A 20,772-nucleotide genomic window follows, 5' to 3' on the forward strand; every position below is an offset into this window, starting at 1 on the left:
CTTTCCTCATTTGGACKGACCACCGCAATCTGGAGTACATCCGGGCGGCGAGGAGACTGAACCCTCGTCAGGCAAGGTGGGCCATGTTTTTCACCCGTTTTATTTTCACCCTTTCCTACAGACCAGGTTCCCAGAACGCTAAGGCAGACGCACTGTCCCGGATGTATGACACAGAGGAGCGGTCCACGGATCCCACTCCCATACTTCCGGCTTCTTGCCAGGTGGCACCGGTGGTATGTGAGGTGGACGTGGACATCGAGCGGGTGTTACGTACAGAGCCCACTCCCAACCAGTGTCAAGTTGGGCGTCTGTACGTTCCGTCTGATGTCCGCGATCGTTTGATCTGTTGGGCTCACACGTCACCCTCCTCTGGTCATCCTGGCATCAGTCGGACAGTGCGCTGTCTTAGTGGGAAGTTTATGTTTCCTCCTGCTCGGTGTACGCCCAGTGCAAGGCACCAAGACACCTGCCCAGAGGGAAATTACAACCCCTACCCGTTCCACAATGGCCGTGGTCACACCTATCGGTGGATTTAGTGACGGATCTTCCTCCGTCACAGGGAAACACCACGGTCCTGGTTGTTGTGGATCGGTTTTCTAAGTCCTGCCGTCTCCTTCCTTTGCCCGGTCTCCCTACGGCTCTACAGACTGCGGAGGCCCTGTTCACCCACGTCTTCCGGCACTACGGGGTGCCTGAGGATATAGTTTCTGATCGGGGTCCCCAGTTCACGTCTAGGGTCTGGAGGGCGTTTATGGAACGCCTGGGGGTCTCGGTCAGCCTCACCTCGGGTTTTCACCCCGAGAGTAACGGGCAGGTGGAGAGAGTTAACCAGGATGTGGGTAGGTTTCTGCAGTCCTATTGCCAGGACCGGCCGGGGGAGTGGGGCTTTCATCCCCTGGGCAGAGATGGCCCAAAACTCCCTCCGCCACTCCGCCACTCCTCCACTAACCCATCTCCTTTTCAATGTGTACTAGGTTATCAGCCGGTCCTGGCACYGTTCCATCAGAGCCAGATTGAAGGGTACTGTCACGACTTCCGCTGAAGTTGGTGCCTCTCCTTGTCCGGGCGGCGTTCGGTGGTCACCGGCTTTCTAGCCTCCACCGATCTACATTTCTTTTTCCATTTGTTTTGTCTGTATTGTACACACCTGGTTCCCATTACGTTTGAATTATTTCCCTATTTAACCCTCTGGGGCCATCATGGTTTTGTGCGTGTTTATTGTTGTCAGTTGTCTGGTTTATGTGATTCTGGATTTTCGTTCTCCTTGTTGGAAGATTATTTTTAAGTAAAGTTACTATTATTACTCATCTCTGTGTCCTGCGCCTGACTCCGCCTTACCCACATCACCTAGACTCTGACACTTCATCCCTATATGACACCTTTGCTAACAGGTATTATGTCAATTTAAAACTTGCACAAGACAGTTAACAGAATTGTCCATTTAAAGAAATGTAGCGAATTTATTCATTACTACATTTAGTTGGCATTAGATAGTTAATCCAGAGATTGTTACCTTTGCCTCGATTTGGCAGTCTTGTCCAGATCATGGCATTTGTGGTTCTTTATGATAGCCACATTAGCAGCTAATTAGCATTTTTTTTTWAAGTGTTTCTAAAATCCCCTATGGGAGAAATGAATGGTGGGAAAATKATTGGAACCATTTCATTGTTTAACCGCTAGGTTTTACAGGTATTATGACTCACACTGTGGTACTCTATTTTTAGTTCATGGTAATACACATTGTAGCCTAGTCTAGTAAGTTGACTGTGTGTTAGGGTGACCATTCCATTTTTCCTGGGACAGTTTCAGCCCCATTTCAGGTGTCCCGACTTTTCAGGCTACAAAAAAAGGTGAATGTGTCAGCAAGACGCATCAATTAATGGAGGCCTAATTAATGGCAATCGCTGAATTCCATTGGGCACACTTTTTGGTGTTTTGTAACAGATGTCTCTTTCCATTCATTAAATGACGCAGTATACATGTAGTTCGAGATGCTGGAATTATTGTGAGTGGACGAGCATGCACAGGTAGCCTACTTTTTGAAGGGATTTGTTTGAAAATCAGATGAAACATGATGACTGAGCCTCCCGAGTGCCACGGTATTATACGGCACTGCAKCGCCATGCTTGAGGCGTCACTAAAGACCCGGGTTCAATCCCAGGCTGTGTCACAGCCGACCATGACCGGGAGACCCATGAGGCACTGCACAATTGGCCCAGCGTCGTCCGGGTTAGGGAGAGTTTGGCCGGCTGGGACGTCCTTGTCCCATCGTGCTCTAGCAACTTCTTTTGGCGGGCCGGCATGTGCAAGCTGACTTGGTCGCCAGCTGGACGGTGTTTCCTCCGACACATTGGTGTGGCTGGCTTCCGGGTTAAGCGAGCAGTGTGTCAAGAAGCAGTGCAGCTTGGCAGGGTAGTGTTTCGGAGGACGCGTGGCTCTCGACCTTCGCCTCTCCCGTGTCCATAGGGGAGTTGCAGCGATGGGACAAGACTGTAACTACCAATTGGGAAGAAAATGGTTAAAAGTACAAAAAAATAACAAATACAAAAATGACTGGTTGTGTTCATGCCACATTAAAATGTAATTCATTTTTACCGTTTAAATGATGCCTTTATTATTAAGCCCATGAAGACTATGTGTACGTGTGCACTCAATCGACATTTCAAAACATCAGCCCCCACCGCTGTGAAGGTCACACAGAGCTCTAGCTTGGCTTCTTGATCTAGTTAGGAACTTATTTTTCATCTCATATCTCATCTTGTCCATTTATGACAAACAAAAAGTGTTTTTGTTTAAAACCTATGAATTTTTTTAATTGGCTATAAATCGAAACCACTGTCTTCTTCTGCGCTACGATGTAGAGATTGTAGGCATGTGCTTTGTCAGTGGCTGTGACATAGGGTTCAGCCAGGAGTTGATGGACAGTTGGAAGAGCGAATGAAATGGTAGAAGGGACATCTCAGCTTCAAGTGGTTTCAGATTTCACATCCTATGTCACACAGGTGCAAAACATTATACTACTGTGTACGTAGGAATCAGGGCTATCACTCAACGCAAGCCAAGTGTCCACAGATCGATGTATAAACAAAAATGTCATCCGAAACCGGTACCAGAACCCACGAGGTCACCTAAACTGGGGACTTTACATTTAAGATTAATACGTCCAGTGTCCCAGGTTTCTGGAGAGGTTGTGAATTTCTTTTGTCTTCTAGACATCAAGGGCAGACCAAGGTTATAAACCTGTCATTGTATGTACAGAACAGTAGAATACTTTGATTCTAAAGAGAGGTTGCATTGCTCTATTTACTGTGTAGAATTTCCTCATAAAATCCCTGATCAAGCCCACACCCTACAACTTTCCATCACACGTCCAAACACTGTTAAACAATGCTAATCAGTACCGGTACTAAACTTTAGTAGAACATAAATAAACACATTCTTTTAAAGAATACCTCCTACACCTGTATGTGGACAGACAAGCCCTGTGGTTTTGCAACCCCTGTGTGATTGAACAAAACACAATGCCTCTAAATACCATCTGACAGGGTATAGTAGGCGTTTGCTGGTTCCTCTGGACGGGTTTGAGACAGGGCAACAATGAGAGGAAGTCCCTGCGAGACCCAGCCCTCCCTCTGCCAGTGGAGAGGGAGGGGAAAGGGGGAGCCCACAGGACCAGGATGGACCAGGAGGTTCCCTGCTATACTAAGGGCTAAATTCCAATAAAAAATGTGCTCCCTTTCCTCTGACCACCTTAGCGGATCTGGATGGATTGGATAGTCAAAGCAATATGCTGATAGCTCCCCCACCTAGCCTTCTAGGAGGGATAGGCAGGGTCATAGTATTTCTTTCACCTATCCAGTCCTCTTAATTGGAGGGAGAAAATCACAAAGGGCAAGGTGAAAGGAACAAGGGAGGGACTGTGTTGTGTTGAGCTGTGGCCCTGGTTCTCTATCTTATCAGAGCCTAGTGTTTTTACTGGACCTCTACAACCGACACAGGCTTGGACGGCCCATGCAGACACCGCTGACCTGGCAGACACTGTGGAAAGACTGAGGTTACAGTATTGACAAAGGGTCTGGAAAACCAGAGCATGTACGCTCAGATATAAAAATAGTTGTTTTGCAGCACATAAAAATACTATTTATGTTATAACTTTTTGGTCTATTCAGTTTTATTAACACCATTCGGGGGTTTCGGCTCCAGCTTCGACATTCAGAACCAAGGTTGTAATTGGTAGTGTTGCGCTTGAAGAAACTGTCGCCTGTGGTTGCAGAGGTGGACTGGAGAAAATGCGAAAAACTGCAATGTTTATCATTTTGGAAAAAAATGTAATCCGAGATGGTAGCTGACTGTTCCATTACAAAAGCAGGGACAGGGACATTGGGGGGGGGGGGGCTGGTTTGGGACTTGAAGGGGTGAATTAGTTTCTTCTCATTAATCAAACTTAAGGAAATGATGGGACAGGAAGTGATTACGGCAACCCTGCTCCCGCCCCTCCAGGAGGAACTCTGTCCAGGACAGATAAGAGAGACCCATTCCTAATTTTACGCAGAATAGCAGGAAATGTGACAGTGAAGTTTTCCGCTTCCACAAACAAGAGAGCAGACAGCCCGGTTTTGGAGGTAATCCTGTGTGGCTGAGTTCCTCTGGGCTGATCTCTCTCACTCTGAGAGAGCGAGAGAGAGAGAGAGAGAGAGAGAGAGAGAGAGAGAGAGAGAGAGAGAGAGAGAGAGAGAGAGAGAGAGAGAGAGAGAGAGAGAGAGAAAAAAAAAGAGAAAGAGAAAGGGGGGAGGAGAGAAGAGAGAGAGAGAGAGAGAGAGAGAGAGAGAGAGAGAGAGAGAGAGAAAGAGAGACGCAAAGTGAGAAAGTGAGGGAAGAAAGAAAAGAAGCAGGGAAAGGGAAGGAGGGAGAGAGAAGAAAGGGATAGAAAGGGATAGACAGAGAGTGAATGATAGAAGAGGAAGAGTGAAGGAGGGATAGGCAGGAGGAAGAAAGAGAGAGACGTGAGGAAGCCAAGGAGAGCTACTGGATGCATAACATTCTCCTCTTCTTCTCTGACAGTGCAGAGAAAGTTATGGCCGAAAACAACACCAATCTCTTTCTGGAAATACTTCAGTCATTTGATGTTGGTGAGTTTTTTCAACTCTCTCTCTCTCTCTTTCAATTCAATTTCAATTTAAGGGGATTTATTGGCATGGGAAACATATGTTTACCTTGCCAAAGCAAGTGAAACAGATAATAAACAAAAGTTAAATAAACAATAAAAAATTAACAAAAGTTCCAAAAGAATAAAGACATTTCAAATGTCATATTATGTCTCTCGCTCTCTCAGCTGCTACTCTGCTCCTCTGTTGTGGTTTCTCTGTTGGCACTTCTCTGTTTTAACTGGAATGTATAGGTTTAATGATGATGAGAGTACTTGAATATTTTGTCAGGAAAAGAAGACATGCATTCAAAACTGCATTTATCGGACCTGACAGACTAGTATTTAGACGCAAGGCAAGAACAGACCCATAAAATCAGCAATATTGCAAAGCTTCCTCTTGGTTAGTGTTTTTTCCTCCTTCCTCCCAAATGTCATTTCCAGATGACTTCTTGTCTGCTTTTCCCTTTTCCAACAGAGGACAATGAAAAACTATGTAGAGGTAGCAGAGTACTTTTACACTTCATAAGACCTAACTGTATCCAAAGGCAATTGATTTGCTTTAGCTGGCAGTGGTCCACTGGGATTTGTCCTCTGTTCCTTTCTCTCTTTTCAGAGAGACACATATGGTGACCATAGCGTCTCAGGGAGCAAGTCAAAGACAACAAAATGTTGATCTTTATTTTGTGGGAAGGAGATGTAATCAGTTTTGTGCTCTGGGGGACTTGGTCTCATAATCACCATAGAGGAAGGACTGTGATTATTTGGTTGTGGTGTGTCATTTTAGCAGAGTTCTATTAGTTCATCATCATAACAGCGCTGTTGATGTTAGGATAGTGACTTGTTGTGGGCTTGGCAGTACATATCTGGGCTGGTTCCAGATTGAAACCGTTCCCTCCACAGACTATAAACCACATAACTTTTACTATTACTTTACTTTACAGTTTTAGTTTTTTATTGTGGCAAAAAACATTTTTTACAAGCATGAAGGTATCTATTGAATGTCTAATGATGATGCTAGATGATAATGAGTTTTGAACAGGTCTTTTCATATAAATCTCTTTGGTGTCCAAAAACTCTTACTCTATGTCTCCCTTAAACCAAGATATAATGAATGGACCCTTCCCTCTCTCTCCTTCCCAGTCTCCCTGATCATAGCTTTCTGTGTGTCCATTGCGGTGGGCATCCTATTGGGGGTGCTGGTCTATGTTGTCCTGACCTGGATGTCCCGTCGCAGGGCCGGCTCGGGCAGTATCACCCGCCGGCCACCTCGCCCGTCCCGCACCTCCCCGCGCACCCGGCCTGGCTTCAATCGCAACAGCAGCTACGACCGGCGGAGCAACAACAGCCTGGTTAGCGCTGCCTTCAGCTTCCACCGCCAGGCCTCCTCCCCAGACCAGGCTGACCCTTTGGGTCGCAAACCCAGCTTCAGGGCGTCCACCTTTCACCCACTCCTCCAGTGCAGCCAGATCGCCCGGGAAGCTGAGGAGGGGAGCCAGACCACGTTGCCTCGCACTCCAACCCTGACCACTTCAGCTGGGTCAGCCCACCAAACCGCAGCCCAGGCTGCTGCCACCCCACCAAGGCCCGAGTTGTTCTGGAGCAGTAGTAGTCTGAGGGGGTTCCATGCCACACAGACCCCACCTCCTGCTTATGAGAGCATTATAAGGGCCTACCAGGAGACCTGCACCTGAGGAGGGGGTGGATGTGTCCAACCTGATAGTGGACTGACTGAGCCCAGGGTTGTCAATAGGTTTTTAGAACAACTGGATATGTGGGGACTTGAGGGGAAAATAAAGAGCCCTAATGCTAATATATGTTTCTATGTGTGTGTGTGTGTGTGTGTGTGTGTGTGTGTGTGTGTGTGTGTGTGTGTGTGTGTGTGTGTGTGTGTGTGTGTGTGTGTGTGTGTGTACGTGTGCGTGTGCGTGTGCGTGTGTGAGTGTGTGTCAGCTGTTTATTACTGTGTGTTTGTGAGCAAGAAAGAGATGTTTATTTTCAGATGAGACATTTTTGTTGTACATGTGTGAATGTGTGTGTGTGAATGTGTGTGTGTCTAATGAGATTTATAAGATTGAGAACTCATGTTGATTTCCATCATGTACCAACCCAATCCACCCATGTAACTGGACTACTTTCTATTTGTGAGCATGGACATGCAAAATTATATGGATAAACAATGTTTGCATGATCCAATGAGGGTTACTCTCCAAGGTCATCGGCAAAATGTGTGTATGTATGATTGATTGTCATGGATCAGAATTTACTGGACACAGATCATAACTTAACACAATAAAATGCTGAAAGAAATGGTAACGGGCTGTGTTCTGAATATGAAACGTAATATCATCTGTACCAGAAACGTGTTATTTATGCCCTTATTTGGTGCCACTGCTATCCAGTGTCCAGTCTATAGGCTACACTTTTCTAGTGGGCAAACTGACAGATCTCTCACTGACTCCCTCTCACTGTTTCCTGAGGAAGGAATTATTTCACTGTGCTGAAATGTAAGAGGTCAGGGCTTTAGGTGCCCAGTTATACAATGGCCAAAGAGACAGTCTACCACAGAAAAAGCATGATTACATTTCTTCAGCCCCATCCCTCATCCATTTACTAAAAAAGTGGAGGGGTAGTGGCTTTATTGATATTTGAATCCCAGATTGCCCATTTAAAGTGTAGGCCGTCATTGTAAATAAGAATTTGTTCTTAACTGACTTGCTTAGTTAAATAAAGGTTCAATTGAAAGAAAAAAAATAACATTTAAATTAGTGGATATTGACCAGCCATAGGAGGTTGGTGGCACGTTCATTGYGGAGAACGGGCTCGTGGTAATGACTGGAGCAGAATCAGTGGAATGGTATCAAATACATCAAACACATGGTTTCCAGGTGCTTGATGCCATTCCATTTGCTCCATTCCGACCATTATTATGAGCCATTCTCCCCTCAGCAGCCTCCACTGTGACAGACCAGCAGAAGAATATTTAAGTTTAGGCATAGGGGTCAAAATAAATGGGTGACTTCCAGAGTGGCAACGGGATCAATAAACCCATCAACTTTGGGACACACTCGTGACATGAATGATGCAATTCATGTTACACTTTTAAATAATAAAACGAGCATTACATTAAAATGAACACATTCCCCCTGTCATTTTACTAAATATAAACCTCAGAAACCGTTTAACACTGCATTTGGGAGGTATTTAATATTTTACATGCGTTAAGTTTCGACATCAGACATAACAAATGCACGTGTCACATAATTAGGCACTCTCTTCATTATTTTGTTTAATTCGTGTTTAATGACCATTACGGTAGTTGGAGATCTGGAAAGAAATGTTTTATGCTTTGAGGTAACTACGGTAAGTGACGTTTGTTACATGAGACTGGCGCAGTTAATTTTTTCACAACACAGCTGACAGGTTGGGGTTGTTGAAGAGGAAGCTCTCTACTAGCCATTCAAAATACACAAATAAAATCTTCGAAATAAGGTACATTTGTATAATGTCTAGCAAACTACACCATCACTTCAAGCCTGGTTACAAGTCTTACAATCTCATGTTTGTTTGTTACGCTAYGTTAGCTAACTTCAGCTGTATAATTAACGTTACATTTTCCCACGTTTTTTTAGCTAGCTGGCTAGTTACTGTAGGTACGCGTGACCCAAGTTGATCCGATTGCTCAATCATATCACAGACTGGATGTTTGTCTCATCAAAGAACTACCCATCGGCAAAATAAATGGTTGCTCTTTCTAATGGGAACATTGCATTGGCTGGCTGGCTAGCTAACGTTAGCTAGTTTCATGTTAACGTTACCTACCAGAGCCAGGCACCTTGACATGTCTATGGTAACTAGCTAGCTAACTAGACAACGGTAGCTTGCTGGCTAACCTGTCATATCTATTGAGCCATGAGGCTATCACAACATCTAATCTGAAACTATGAATACATACATCAATGTAACTTTCACATACATTGATAAGGCTCTTCAGGGTACTGTAGTTTAGTTTCTCTCAGCCATTTGCGGTAATAGTGCTGAAGCTATGTTAACTGGCTCTTTTGATGTCTCTGGGTGAATGTGTGTAAATAGAGGATGTCTGTGGCTGCACTCCGTCTGATACGCTGCAGGAGGCTGAGCAGCACCTCTGGCCCTGGTGTGAAGAAGGTTCTGCCGTGGAGGGACATCAGTATGTTATGGGACTGTGCTGTCCCCCTTCACAATCCACACTCAATAAGGAAATATGATCACTTATCAAATAGCTGATACACCCACATAATGTGTAATCATCTGGAATTCTTTAATATCCTTAGTTATTAAAAAAATAACATATTTGTCTTATGTTTTGATTTCAGGGAAAATTGCAAAGATGACCGGAGCTGTCATATTGGGGTAGGTGAAGATAACCACTTCACATACAAACACAAGTTATTTTAGGTTGGGTTCATTGGGTATGGAGACCTATCTGCTCTAACTACTGTATATCTTGGCTTCATTCCTCTCTCAGGGGTTGCATGTTTATCACATACGAGGTGGTTTCCTTGAACAAGGCGGTACGCATCGACACGCAGGCCATTCAGCAGGAAAAGCTCAAATCCTACATCTACCTGTCAGCCACGCCCTCTAAAGAGCAGGAGAACCTTGGCACAGGTACAGTATGTAATTTACCTCACCTGGGCTTTGTGACAAGGCATCGTCATGTGCTCTCTGATAACAATAGTTATCAGTACATACATGATATTCCACATAGGGAATGCTGAGACTTGGTGTTATGTGCTTTTTCTCTCCTCTATCCTGTTTACAACCCAAAATTGAGGGGTTTTTGGAACACATTTGAATTCCCCAAGACTTCCTCAATAGTCTACCCAACAAAAGGCCCACATGTGGTGCATGTTGTCACAGAAAATATTTTGGCTGAGTTTTCATTTATGAGGAGTTGTTGATGGGTTTCTGCCAGGTCCAGGTGTCCAGCGACGACAGTCTTCCTTCCTCCCTCTGCTCTCCCTCCTGGGTACTGTAGCTCAGCCTGTCTGGTCCCTGCTCTCACTTCCACTGGTCAAGGCTGCTGTGAATGAAAACAGACCGTCCAGCCAAGACTGATAGGAAACGGTTTAGAGAAGCAGTAAACAGAAGCAAGCAACAACTGTCATTTTATAACCAGATTTACAGGCTAAGAGCCTATTGTTTGGTCAATTTTACTAGAAAATGTGCAGGTAGATCAACCAGAGGTCCAGCCTGGAGCAGTATACATTTATAGCTTGGTACATAGTTCATTTGAGGTGTTAAAATACTGTGTTATAACATGTTAATTACTGATCGTAACCAAACCCATGTATCTGTTTCAGGGCTCACATATAAGGCCAGGAGAGAACTTCATAAAGCAGCGAGGAGGTTTCTGGAAGTTTCCTCAAGGATTCTTCTGAGGCCTCTGGATGGTGAGAAAGATCCACTGAAAGTAGTTTCCTCCTACACAGCACTAAATTCACAACTGCAGTATTGTTTTTGTACATTATTTTTTTACTAAAGCTACAGCTGCATTTAGAAACCTACACACAATACTTTAGTTGTTGTATCACATGCATTTCAACTTCCTATTCTGCTAGTACTGGAAAGCAGAAGTCAGTGTTGTGATAGAAACATTAGAGTTCATCCTCCAAGCCTCGGGTAAAGCTCAGTTGGGGTATTTCAGACACACACGGATGGACGTCAATAGGTTTGTTATTGAGACAACGTGTTCACTTCAGGAAACACCTGCCCTTCACTTCCTGGGTTTGAATGAAAGCTTTAGTGTGTGTCTTCATTCATGTACTTTTGTGTGTATTCTTATGCTTGAGTCATCACTAGTCACAGGTGTGGACTGAACCCCCTCCCCTCTCCTTAATGCTTTATAATGTGACACATTATGTAATTCAATTGTACAATGGGGATTGTACTACAGATTCTGCATAGATTGTACATTCAAAACTGTTCTAACATTAACCTTTTCTGACTTTACTGTTTGACACTTGATAGCTGCCCCGGCTGCCCGGCCAATGATAACAGCAGGTCTGCAGTCTCATTGCTGTAGTACAGTAGTAGAATAATGATTGATGGTATTAGGTGGTAGATTGTCTTTGTTTGTACTGTAGATGATATTGGACCCTTGGTCATTTAGGTGTAGTTCTTAAATGTATTTCAAATTAAATATATTATGTAAGAAATGCTTGTAAAAATATCCATATTTTCATCATAAAAGTCTAAATTGTAACTGTGTGTCAGAGCACCTGAGTCATATGGATGCGGACCCCCATGAGGTGGCGCTGTGGGTCCTGTTGAAGAGGGCTTGTTCAGGCAATAGGACCACCAGACTGTCAGCTGTACAGGAGCTGGCCCAGAACCACCACTGGCATGGTGAGACATCACCACTTTCAACCTGTAAATGTGAAATGTGTGCTAGTAAACGGTGATAGGGATTGGTTCGTTACCCCTGTCCATCACAGACTACCAGTACCAGACAGCAGCCCAGGCTATAGACCAGAGGACGGCATTGGGTCTGGCCCGCACCTCTCAAGTGGACCAACGCTTCTTCCTGTCCCCACCTGTCCTGCCTTGGGTGGAAGATGTAGGTATCTGTCACTGATGGGGATTAAAATTATTGTGTATCAAATCAAATCAAATTTTATGAATGTTCTGTGTGTGTTTTAATGTGAGTGTGTTTGTTTGGCCCTCTGCTTAGAGGTTATCTGTAGAGGACGGTCTGAGGCAGCTGCTGGCATCTCTCCCCCAGTCTGAGGTGGACCAGTGTGTCCAGTACTTCACCTCACTGGCCCTGAGGGAGAGTACCCAGTCCCTGGCTGCACAGAGGGTAAGAGATGCTCACACACATATTTATACATATACTCACTCACACACAATTTTAGGTAGATAACTGGATCTCTCTGTTTTAGGGGGGTCTGTGGTGTTTTGGGGGGAATGGACTGCCCTATGCCCAAAGCCTCACTTCTGTCCCTTCTGAGAAGGTTGAGTCCTTCTGTCTACAGGCCCTAGTGCAGCACTCCAAGGTTATGTAACATTTTTCTTTAAAACCACTTGTAACTCAAGGATACATTTTGTCAAGGGACTTTTGAAAAACATTGTTAGCCTTTATTGTCTAGATACATGAACATCTTTTTCATCATACCTTGTAACTCACCATAACAGACCCTCAAGGTTTTCACACTATCAGGGGATATTAAGAGCATATAAATGCATTCTAACACCTGTATGTCTGTTCTCCAGGTCCAGAGTCATTGCGACCACATCGTGGCCAACGGGGGCCTGCAGCTCCTTCAGAGGGTCTACCAGCTCCGCAGAGACTCCCCGAAGATCCAGAGGAACATTTTACGCATCATCGGCAACCTGGCTCTCAACGACAGCGTGCACCAGGCCATAGTACAGTCAGGTGGGTGCTAGCTCTCCTCTGTGTGTCAGGTGGGTGCTAGCTCTCCTCTGTGTGTCAGGTGGGTGCTAGTTATCCTCTGTGTGTCAGGTGGGTGCTAGTTATCCTCTGTGTGTCAGGTGGGTGCTAGTAATCCTCTGTGTGTCAGATGGGTGCTAGTAATCCTCTGTGTGTCAGGTGGGTGCTAGTTATCCTCTGTGTGTCAGGTGGGTGATAGCTCTCTGATCAGTGTGTCAGGTAGGTGCTAGCTCTCTGCTCAATGTGTCAGGTGGGTCGAGCCTTCATCTCAGTGTGTCAGGCGGGTGCTAGCTCTCTGCTCAGTGTGTCAGGTGGGTCGAGCCTTCATCTCAGTGTGTCAGGGGTACTGGCTATCGGATTATGTTCTATTACTAGTGCCATCATATGTGATGTTCTGTTACCTTGCAGGTTGGGTGCCAGTGCTAGCAGAGATGATGCAGTCTCCACACATCATACAGGCGTCCCATGCTGCTCGGGCTCTGGCCAACCTGGACAGGGAGACGGTCAAGGAGAAGTACCAGGATGGAGTCTACGTGTTACATCCCCAGTGCCGAACCAGGTACACATCATTCATCATGACTAAGCACGTTTCCATCCACAGTTTTTATGTGAGTAAAGTCATACCGCATAAAAAAAATGTAAAGTCACGATAGCTATGATGGAAACAGGAAGTTTCGGTACAATTTTATGAATGCAGACAAATCATTTGTTTGTTCGASATGGTAGGATCTTTTTGTGTCTGTGAAATGTAGTATGCAAGAAATGGAGGTGAAAACGCCTTTATGCTCAAATATTGATATAATAACCATCATATCGAAGTAAACTTGGCATCACGCGATAATACACTAGATATACAAAAGTATGTGGACACCCCTTCAACTTAGTGGATTCGGTCATTTCAGCCACACCCGTTGCTGACAGGTGTATAAAATCGAGCACACAACCATGCAATCTCTATAGACAAACATTGGCAGTAGAATGGCCTTACTGAAGAGCTCAGTGACTTTCAACGTGGCACCGTCATAGGATGCCACCTTTCCAACAGGTCAGTTCATCACATTTCTGCCCTGGCAGAGCTGCCCCGGTCAACTGTAAGTGCTGTTATTGTGAAGTGGAAAAATCTAGGAGGCTGCAACACTCACTACCTTGTTCCAAACTGCCTCTGGAAGCAACATCAGCACAATACCTTTTCGTCTGTAGCTTCATTTCCATAGCCGAGCTTCCGCACACAAGACTTAGATCACCATGCGCAATTCCAAGCTTAGGCTGGAGTGGTGTAATGTTCACCGCCATTGGACTCTGAAGCAGTGGAAACGCATTCTCTGGAGTGATGAATCATGTTTCACTATCTGGCAGTCTTACGGMCAAATCTGGATTTGGCGGATACCAGGAGAACGCTACCTGCCCCAATGCATAGTGCCAACTGTAAAGTTTGGTGGAGGAGGAATAATGGTCTGGGGATGTTTTTCATGGTTTGRGCTAGGCTCCTTAGATCCAGTGAAGGGAAATCTTAATGCTACAGCATACAATAACATTCTAGACAATTCTGTGCTTCCAACAATGTGACAACAGTTTGGGGAAGGCCCTTTCCTGTTTCAGCATGACAATGCCCCCGTGCACAAAGTGAGGTACATATAGAAATGGTTTGTTGAGATGGATGTGGAAGACCTTTCTTTTTTGTATTATAAAAAAAATTGAAACCCCTTTTTCTCCCCAATTTCGTGGTATCCAATTGGTAGTTACAGTCTTGTCTCATCGCTGCAACTCCTGTATGGACTCGAGAGAGAGAGAGAGGCGAAGGTCGAGAGCCGTGCGTCCTCCGAAACACAACCCAACCAAGCCGCACTGCTTCTTGACACAATGCCCACTTAACCCGGAAGCCAGCCGCACCAATGTGTTGGAGGAAACACCTTGTTACACCTGGCGACGTTTGTGTCAGCATGACCCACACTGCGCCCGGCCTGCCACCAAGGGAGTCGCTTAGAGCACGATGTTATGAGACAAGGGGGAAATCACCGGGCCAAGGCCAAACCCTTTTCCCCGCTTACCGGCGGACACTGGGGGCAATTTGTGCCCGCCAGCCCCCTGGGTTTCTCAACCCAGGTCCACAAAACCCAAAACCCGCCCCACCAGCCCGAGCTGTGACACAGCTTTCCATCACCTGGATCGACACCAACAGCGGAACAACATCTGTCAACGCTGACGCCTCACCCAACAGCCACTAGCGATGCTGTGCACCTTAGCACCGCTAACATCCACTGTGCCAAGTCGGACCACCCCCACAACAAACACAGAGGGACAACGCAAACTCGCATCCCTCTATCTACCACCCACCCTTTACCTTAAAGAGATCACAAACAAAACAACCAAAAAACCAACACAAAACAACAAACAACAAACCAACACCCAACACCCACCCACACTGGTGGGGGAATTTGCAAATCAAATTTATTTGTCACATGCACCGAATTCAACAATGAATGCTTACTTACATTTTCTTATGTAGATTCTAGATTATTCGCATTAAAAAACTGTCACCAATTGGATGGAAATCTAGCTACTGTCAAATAATACAAGGTACAATATTCACACAACCACTCTCTATTTTTTTTTTTTTATGCATTCTGTCTCCAGCCAGCCAACAAAGCGGATGTTCTCTTTGTTCACGGGCTCCTGGGGGCAGCCTTTAAGACGTGGCGGCAGAAGGACTGTGACCCTACAGAGGAGAGAAAGGCAGCGGGTGCCAGCGAGGACTACACAGAGTGCTGGCCCAAGGTACACCTGGTAGAGGGTGGTTTATTATGTGTCACTGTAATACTCATGACTTTACCACCAGATGGGAGAATATGTTGGCTTTGCTGATGTAGTCACCTTAGCCAATGTAGAATGTACACTGCTCAAAAAAATAAAGGGAACACTAAAATAACACATCCTAGATCTGAATGAATGAAATATTCTTATTAAATACTTTTTTTCTTTACATAGTTGAATGTGCTGACAACAAAATCACACAAAAATGATCAATGGAAATCAAATTTATCAACCCATGGAGGTCTGGATTTGGAGTCACACTCAAAATTAAAGTGGAAAACCACACTACAGGCTGATCCAACTTTGATGTAATGTCCTTAAAACAAGTCAAAATGGAGCTCAGTAGTGTGTTGTGGCCTCCATGTGCCTGTATGACCTCCCTACAACGCCTGGGCATGCTCCTGATGAGGTGGCGGATGGTCTCCTCCCAGACCTGGACTAAAGCATCCGCCAACTCCTGGACAGTCTGTGGTGCAACGTGGCGTTGGTGGATGGAGCGAGACATGATGTCCCAGATGTGCTCAATTGGATTCAGGTCTGGGGAACGGGCGGGCCAGTCCATAGCATCAATGCCCTCCTCTTGCAGGAACTGCTGACACACTCCAGCCACATGAGGTCTAGCATTGTCTGCATTAGGAGGAACCCAGGGCCAACCGCACCAGCATATGGTTCACAAGGGGTCTGAGGATTTCATCTCGTACCTAATGGCAGTCAGGCTACCTTCTGCGAGCACATGGAGGGCTGTGCGCCCCCAAAGAAATGCCACCCCACACCATGACTGACCCACCGCCAACCGGTCATGCTGGAGGATGTTGCAGGCAGCAGAACGTTCTCCACGGCGTCTCCAGACTCTGTCACGTCTGTCACATGTGCTCAGTGTGAACCTGCTTTCATCTGTGAAGAGCAGAGGCGCCAGTGGCGAATTTGCCAATCTTGGTGTTCTCTGGCAAATGCCAAACGTCCTGCACGGTGTTGGGCTGTAAGCACAACCCCCACCTGTGGACGTCGGGCCCATACCACCCTCATGGAGTCTGTTTCTGACCGTTTGAGCAGACACATGCACATTTGTGGCCTGCTGGAGGTCATTTTGCAGGGCTCTGGCAGTGCCCCTCTGCTCCTCCTTGCACAAAAAGGAAGAGTAGCGGTCCTGCGCTGGTTGTTGCCCTCCTACGGCCTCCTCCACGTCTCCTGATGTACTGGCCTGTCTCCTGGTAGCGCCTCCATGCTCTGGACACTACGCTGACAGACACAGCAAACCTTCTTGCCACAGCTTGCACTTGAATGTGCCATCCTGGATGAGCTGCACTACCTGAGCCACTTGTGTGGGTTGTAGACTCCGTCTCATGCTACCACTAGAGTGAAAGCACCGCCAGCATTCAAAAGTGACCAAAACATCAGCCAGGAAGCATAGGAACTGAGAAGTGGTCTGTGGTCACCACCTGCAGAACCACTGCTTTATTGAGGGTGTCTTGCTAATTGCCTATAATTTCCACCTGTTGTCTATTCCATTTGCACAACAGCATGTGAAATGTATTGTCAATCAGTGTTGCTTCCTAAGTGGACAGTTTGATTTCACAGAAGTGTGATTGACTTGGAGTTACATTGTGTTGTTTAAGTGTTCCCTTTATTTTTTTGAGCAGTGTATGTTTGAGTCATATGATGCCAAATCTACTCACCAACATCCTCTCTCCCTTTTTGACTGGTTCTTTCTCCCCCCTCCCCATTGGTCAGTCGTGGTTGGCTGCAGACTGCCCCAACCTGAGGGTTCTATCTGTGGAGTATGACACTCACCTGAGTGACTGGAGAGCCAAGTGTCCTGTTGAAAACCAGAGGTGTGTGTCTCCTCTTTCCTCTACTTCCTTAGTGTGACCATATTACTGTATCATTCAGACATTCTTGGTGACAACTCCACTGATACTGTTGTATGCCTGTGCCCTTAGGATGTCTCTGGCCTATAGGAGTCGAGAGCTGCTGAAGAAGCTGAAGTCCGCAGGAGTAGGAGACAGGCCTGTGGTCTGGGTTTCACATAGCATGGGAGGTAAGCTATCTTTCACTATTCAGCAAAAAATGGACAAAAACCTGTTAGTTTTGAATTCTCTATCATTTCCTATCAGGTTTGCTGGTGAAGAAGATGCTGCTGGATGCGTCGAGGGACCCAGACATGAGAGAACTGATGAAGAACACCAAGGGCGTCATGTTCTACAGTGTGCCCCACCATGGCACCTTCATGGCAGAGTACTCTGTCAACGTCAGATACCTCCTGTTCCCCTCCGTAGAGGTCCGGGAGCTCTGCAGAGGTATGGACAGAAGTAATTTGTGATTATTCTGGGGGTCAGGTTAGAGAGAACAATTCTTAACAGCAGTGTTTTAGATAGTAATAACCTCCCATTGCATCCGTGTTACAGATAACAAACATACTCCTGTTTATGGTGTTATTGCATCATTGTCTATATGTATTCCCTCATTCCCAGACTCTCCAGCGCTGCGTGACCTGAATGTCAACTTCCTGAACATGGCCAAGGACAGGGAGTTCAATGTGCTGAGCTTTGCAGAGACGAWGCCCACCACCATCGGCCCCATGATCAAGATATTGGTGGTGCCAACGCAGTCAGCAGGTAGGCCACTGTTATTTAATACATTCTGTAGAACGTAGCCACAGGAGACCCATATCTAAAATGTATCTATGAATTCAGGTTTTTCTTTCAATTCAAATTCAAATTCTTGAACTTTTGAACTTCTTCCATGTGAATCTCTTAACTCTGAGACTACTCCGGTTTCAGATCTGGGCATTGGGGACCTTGTCCAGGTGGATGTGGATCACCTCAATATCTGCAAGCCTGAGAAGAAAGACTCGTTCCTCTACAAGCGCAGCCTACAGTTCATCCAGGATGCACTGAAGGGCTACACCAGCCACTGACATGTCAACAGACGTTTTGATGCTTGAATTGGAAGACTAAGGAGTACTGGCGCACAGAAACTGTCTCTCTTTGTTGCACATTTAAAGAAACCATGGATTTGATTATAGTGTTTACAAAAAAAAAAACATTTTATGTACGTTTGAAGGATTTATGAAAACATATTAATTGGGTTTATAATAGAAAATGGTGCTCCACTTGTTATCCAGCTAGATCTCACTTAGCACTTATGAAGCAGATTAGTTTTATTTAAAGGATTTAAAAAATGATCTTGACCATGTTTACAGGTAGTTTAAAGCTGTAAAAAAGACAGGATATTGACTTTTCTAGTTCTTCCCCTTTGTTCTTGATCCTGGTCAAGTAGACATTTTAACATTTCATGTGTACTGCACTTACTGTACTTTAACCAAAAGACACTACTACCCTGCAACTCATTCATTGATTACACAGTATGAATTCGTGGCTTGAGTGGTGTGCTTAAGGTCGACTTATTTTATTTCATTTTAGTTAACTTAAGAGCTGTATGTGTATATATATATTAAAACTTAAAGCATTGCCTTGTTACTGTATGTACCATACTGTATTATTTCCTCAAGCCTTACCTCAGATACACATGAAATATTTTTAAGACTGGTTGATATGTGTATTTTGTTGAACTGGAACCTGACCACATGATGCTCACTAACTCCATTGTATTGCTAATTAAGACTTAACTTGTATTTATCAATGTAACAAGAAGTCATGCGTATGGCTCATTTACATATGAACTTTTGTTTTACTTGAAATGTAGTGTCAACAAATCCTGAGCATTGACAGACATGTCCATGTCAAATAAACTAAAGTGCAAAATAAAAAGCAGTAATGGTAAGAAAATGTATGTTATGCCATTGATGGCAGGTTTTGAACAATTGATTTGAATCATAGCTTTGAACTTTCACTCCACCTAACCCAGTGGTTCCCAAACTTTTTATAGTCCCGTACCCCTTCAAACATTCAACCTCCAGCTGCGTACCCAGTCTAGCATCAGGGTCAGCGCACTCTCAAATGTTCTTTTTTGCCATCATTGTAAGCCTGCCACACACACTTACATTTATTAAACATAAGAATGAGTGTGAGTTTTTGTCACAACCCGGCTCGTGGGAAGCGACAAAGAGCTCTTATAGGACCAGGGCACAAATAATAATATAATAGTAATCAATAATTTTGCTCTTTAATTAGCCATCTTACATAAAACTATTTGTTCATCGGAAATTATGAATAACTCATCACAGGTTAATGAGAAGGGTGTGCTTGAAAGGATGCACATAACTGCAATGTTGGGTTGTATTGGAGAGAAGCTCAGTCTTAAATCATTTTCCACACACAGTCTGTGCCTGTATTTAGTTTTCATGCCAGTGAGGGCCGAGAATCCACTTGCACAGGTACTTGGTCGCAAAGGGCATCAGTGTCTTAACAGTGCGATTTGCCAAGGCAGGATACTCTGAGCGCAGCCCAATCCAGAAATCTGGCAGTGGCTTCTGATAAAATTAAACTTTCACAGAACCACTTGTTGCAATTTTGATGAGGCTCTCTTGTTCAGATATCAGTAAGTGGACTGGAGGCAGGGCATGAAAGGGATAACGAATCCAGTTGTGTCATCCGTTTCGGGAAAGCTATATCACGTTTGACATTGTAAGCTTGAGTTGATTTGCACACAAAAAATCATACAATGATGGAAAGACCTGTGTGTTGTCCTTGTTAATGCAGACAGAGAAGAGCTCCAACTTCTTAATCATAACCTCAATTTTGTCCCACACAGTGAATATAGTTGGGGTGAGTCCCTGTAATCCTAGATTCAGATCATTCAGGCGAGAAAAAACATCACCCAGATAGACCAGTCGTGTGAGAAATCATCATGCAAGTGGTCAGACAAGTGAAAATGAAGGTCAGTAAAGAAAACTTTAAGCTCGTCTCTCAATTTAAAAAAACGTGTCAATACTTAGACCCTTGATAACCAGCGCACTTCTGTATGTTGTAAAAGCGTTCATGGTTGCTGCACATATCATTGCATAGTGCAGAAAATACACGAGAGTTCAGGGGCCTTGCTTTAACAAAGTGAACCATTTTCACAGTAGTGTCCAAAACGTCTTTCAAGCTGTCAGGCAGCAAAAGCCTCTCGGTGGATGCTGCAGTGTACCCAAGCAACTGCTTGCACACGTGTTACCACTCCACTATGTCTCCCTGTCATGGCMTTTGCACCATCAGTACAGACACCAACACATCAACCACCAAAGTCCATTTGATGTCACATAGCTGTCCAGTACTTTAAAAATATAATCTCCTGTTGTCCTGGTTTCCAGTGGTTTGCAGAAGAGGATGTCTTCCTTAATTGACCCCCCATAAACGTAACGGACATATACCAGGAGCTGTGCCAGGACCGCCACGTCTGTTGACTCATCCAGCTGTAATGCATAGAATTCACTGGTTTG

The 20,772-nt window shown here is 45.0% G+C and overlaps 2 protein-coding genes across 3 annotated transcripts; both read left to right on the forward strand.

Moving 5' to 3' along the window:
- The first annotated feature begins 4,537 nt into the window (after positions 1 to 4,537).
- myct1a (myc target 1a) lies at positions 4,538 to 7,459 on the forward strand. Of its 2 annotated transcripts, XM_023999691.2 has the most exons (3): positions 4,538 to 4,622; positions 5,062 to 5,129; positions 6,287 to 7,459. In XM_023999691.2, exons 2-3 carry the CDS (start codon positions 5,075 to 5,077, stop codon positions 6,835 to 6,837), a joined length of 606 nt encoding a protein of 201 aa, XP_023855459.1. In that variant the 5' UTR covers positions 4,538 to 4,622; positions 5,062 to 5,074; the 3' UTR covers positions 6,838 to 7,459. The 2 variants fall into 2 exon arrangements, with proteins under 2 accessions (XP_023855459.1, XP_023855458.1); XM_023999690.2 differs by lacking the exon at positions 4,538 to 4,622 and having other exon boundaries at positions 4,808 to 5,129.
- Positions 7,460 to 8,538: 1,079 nt separating this feature from the next.
- Positions 8,539 to 19,181, forward strand: serac1 (serine active site containing 1). The gene is made up of 18 exons (XM_023999692.2): positions 8,539 to 8,635; positions 9,236 to 9,332; positions 9,499 to 9,535; positions 9,651 to 9,793; positions 10,489 to 10,578; positions 11,402 to 11,533; positions 11,623 to 11,744; positions 11,859 to 11,987; positions 12,070 to 12,183; positions 12,401 to 12,563; positions 12,987 to 13,137; positions 14,459 to 14,472; positions 15,226 to 15,353; positions 17,121 to 17,221; positions 17,330 to 17,427; positions 17,504 to 17,686; positions 17,861 to 18,004; positions 18,170 to 19,181. The coding sequence occupies exons 2-18, from the start codon at positions 9,239 to 9,241 to the stop codon at positions 18,304 to 18,306; spliced, it is 1,980 nt and encodes a 659-aa protein (XP_023855460.1). The 5' UTR covers positions 8,539 to 8,635; positions 9,236 to 9,238; the 3' UTR covers positions 18,307 to 19,181.
- The last annotated feature ends 1,591 nt before the right edge of the window (positions 19,182 to 20,772 follow it).

The sequence above is a fragment of the Salvelinus sp. IW2-2015 genome, linkage group LG14 (genome assembly GCF_002910315.2).
Source record: "Salvelinus sp. IW2-2015 linkage group LG14, ASM291031v2, whole genome shotgun sequence".
NCBI classification, from domain to species: domain Eukaryota; kingdom Metazoa; phylum Chordata; class Actinopteri; order Salmoniformes; family Salmonidae; genus Salvelinus; species Salvelinus sp. IW2-2015.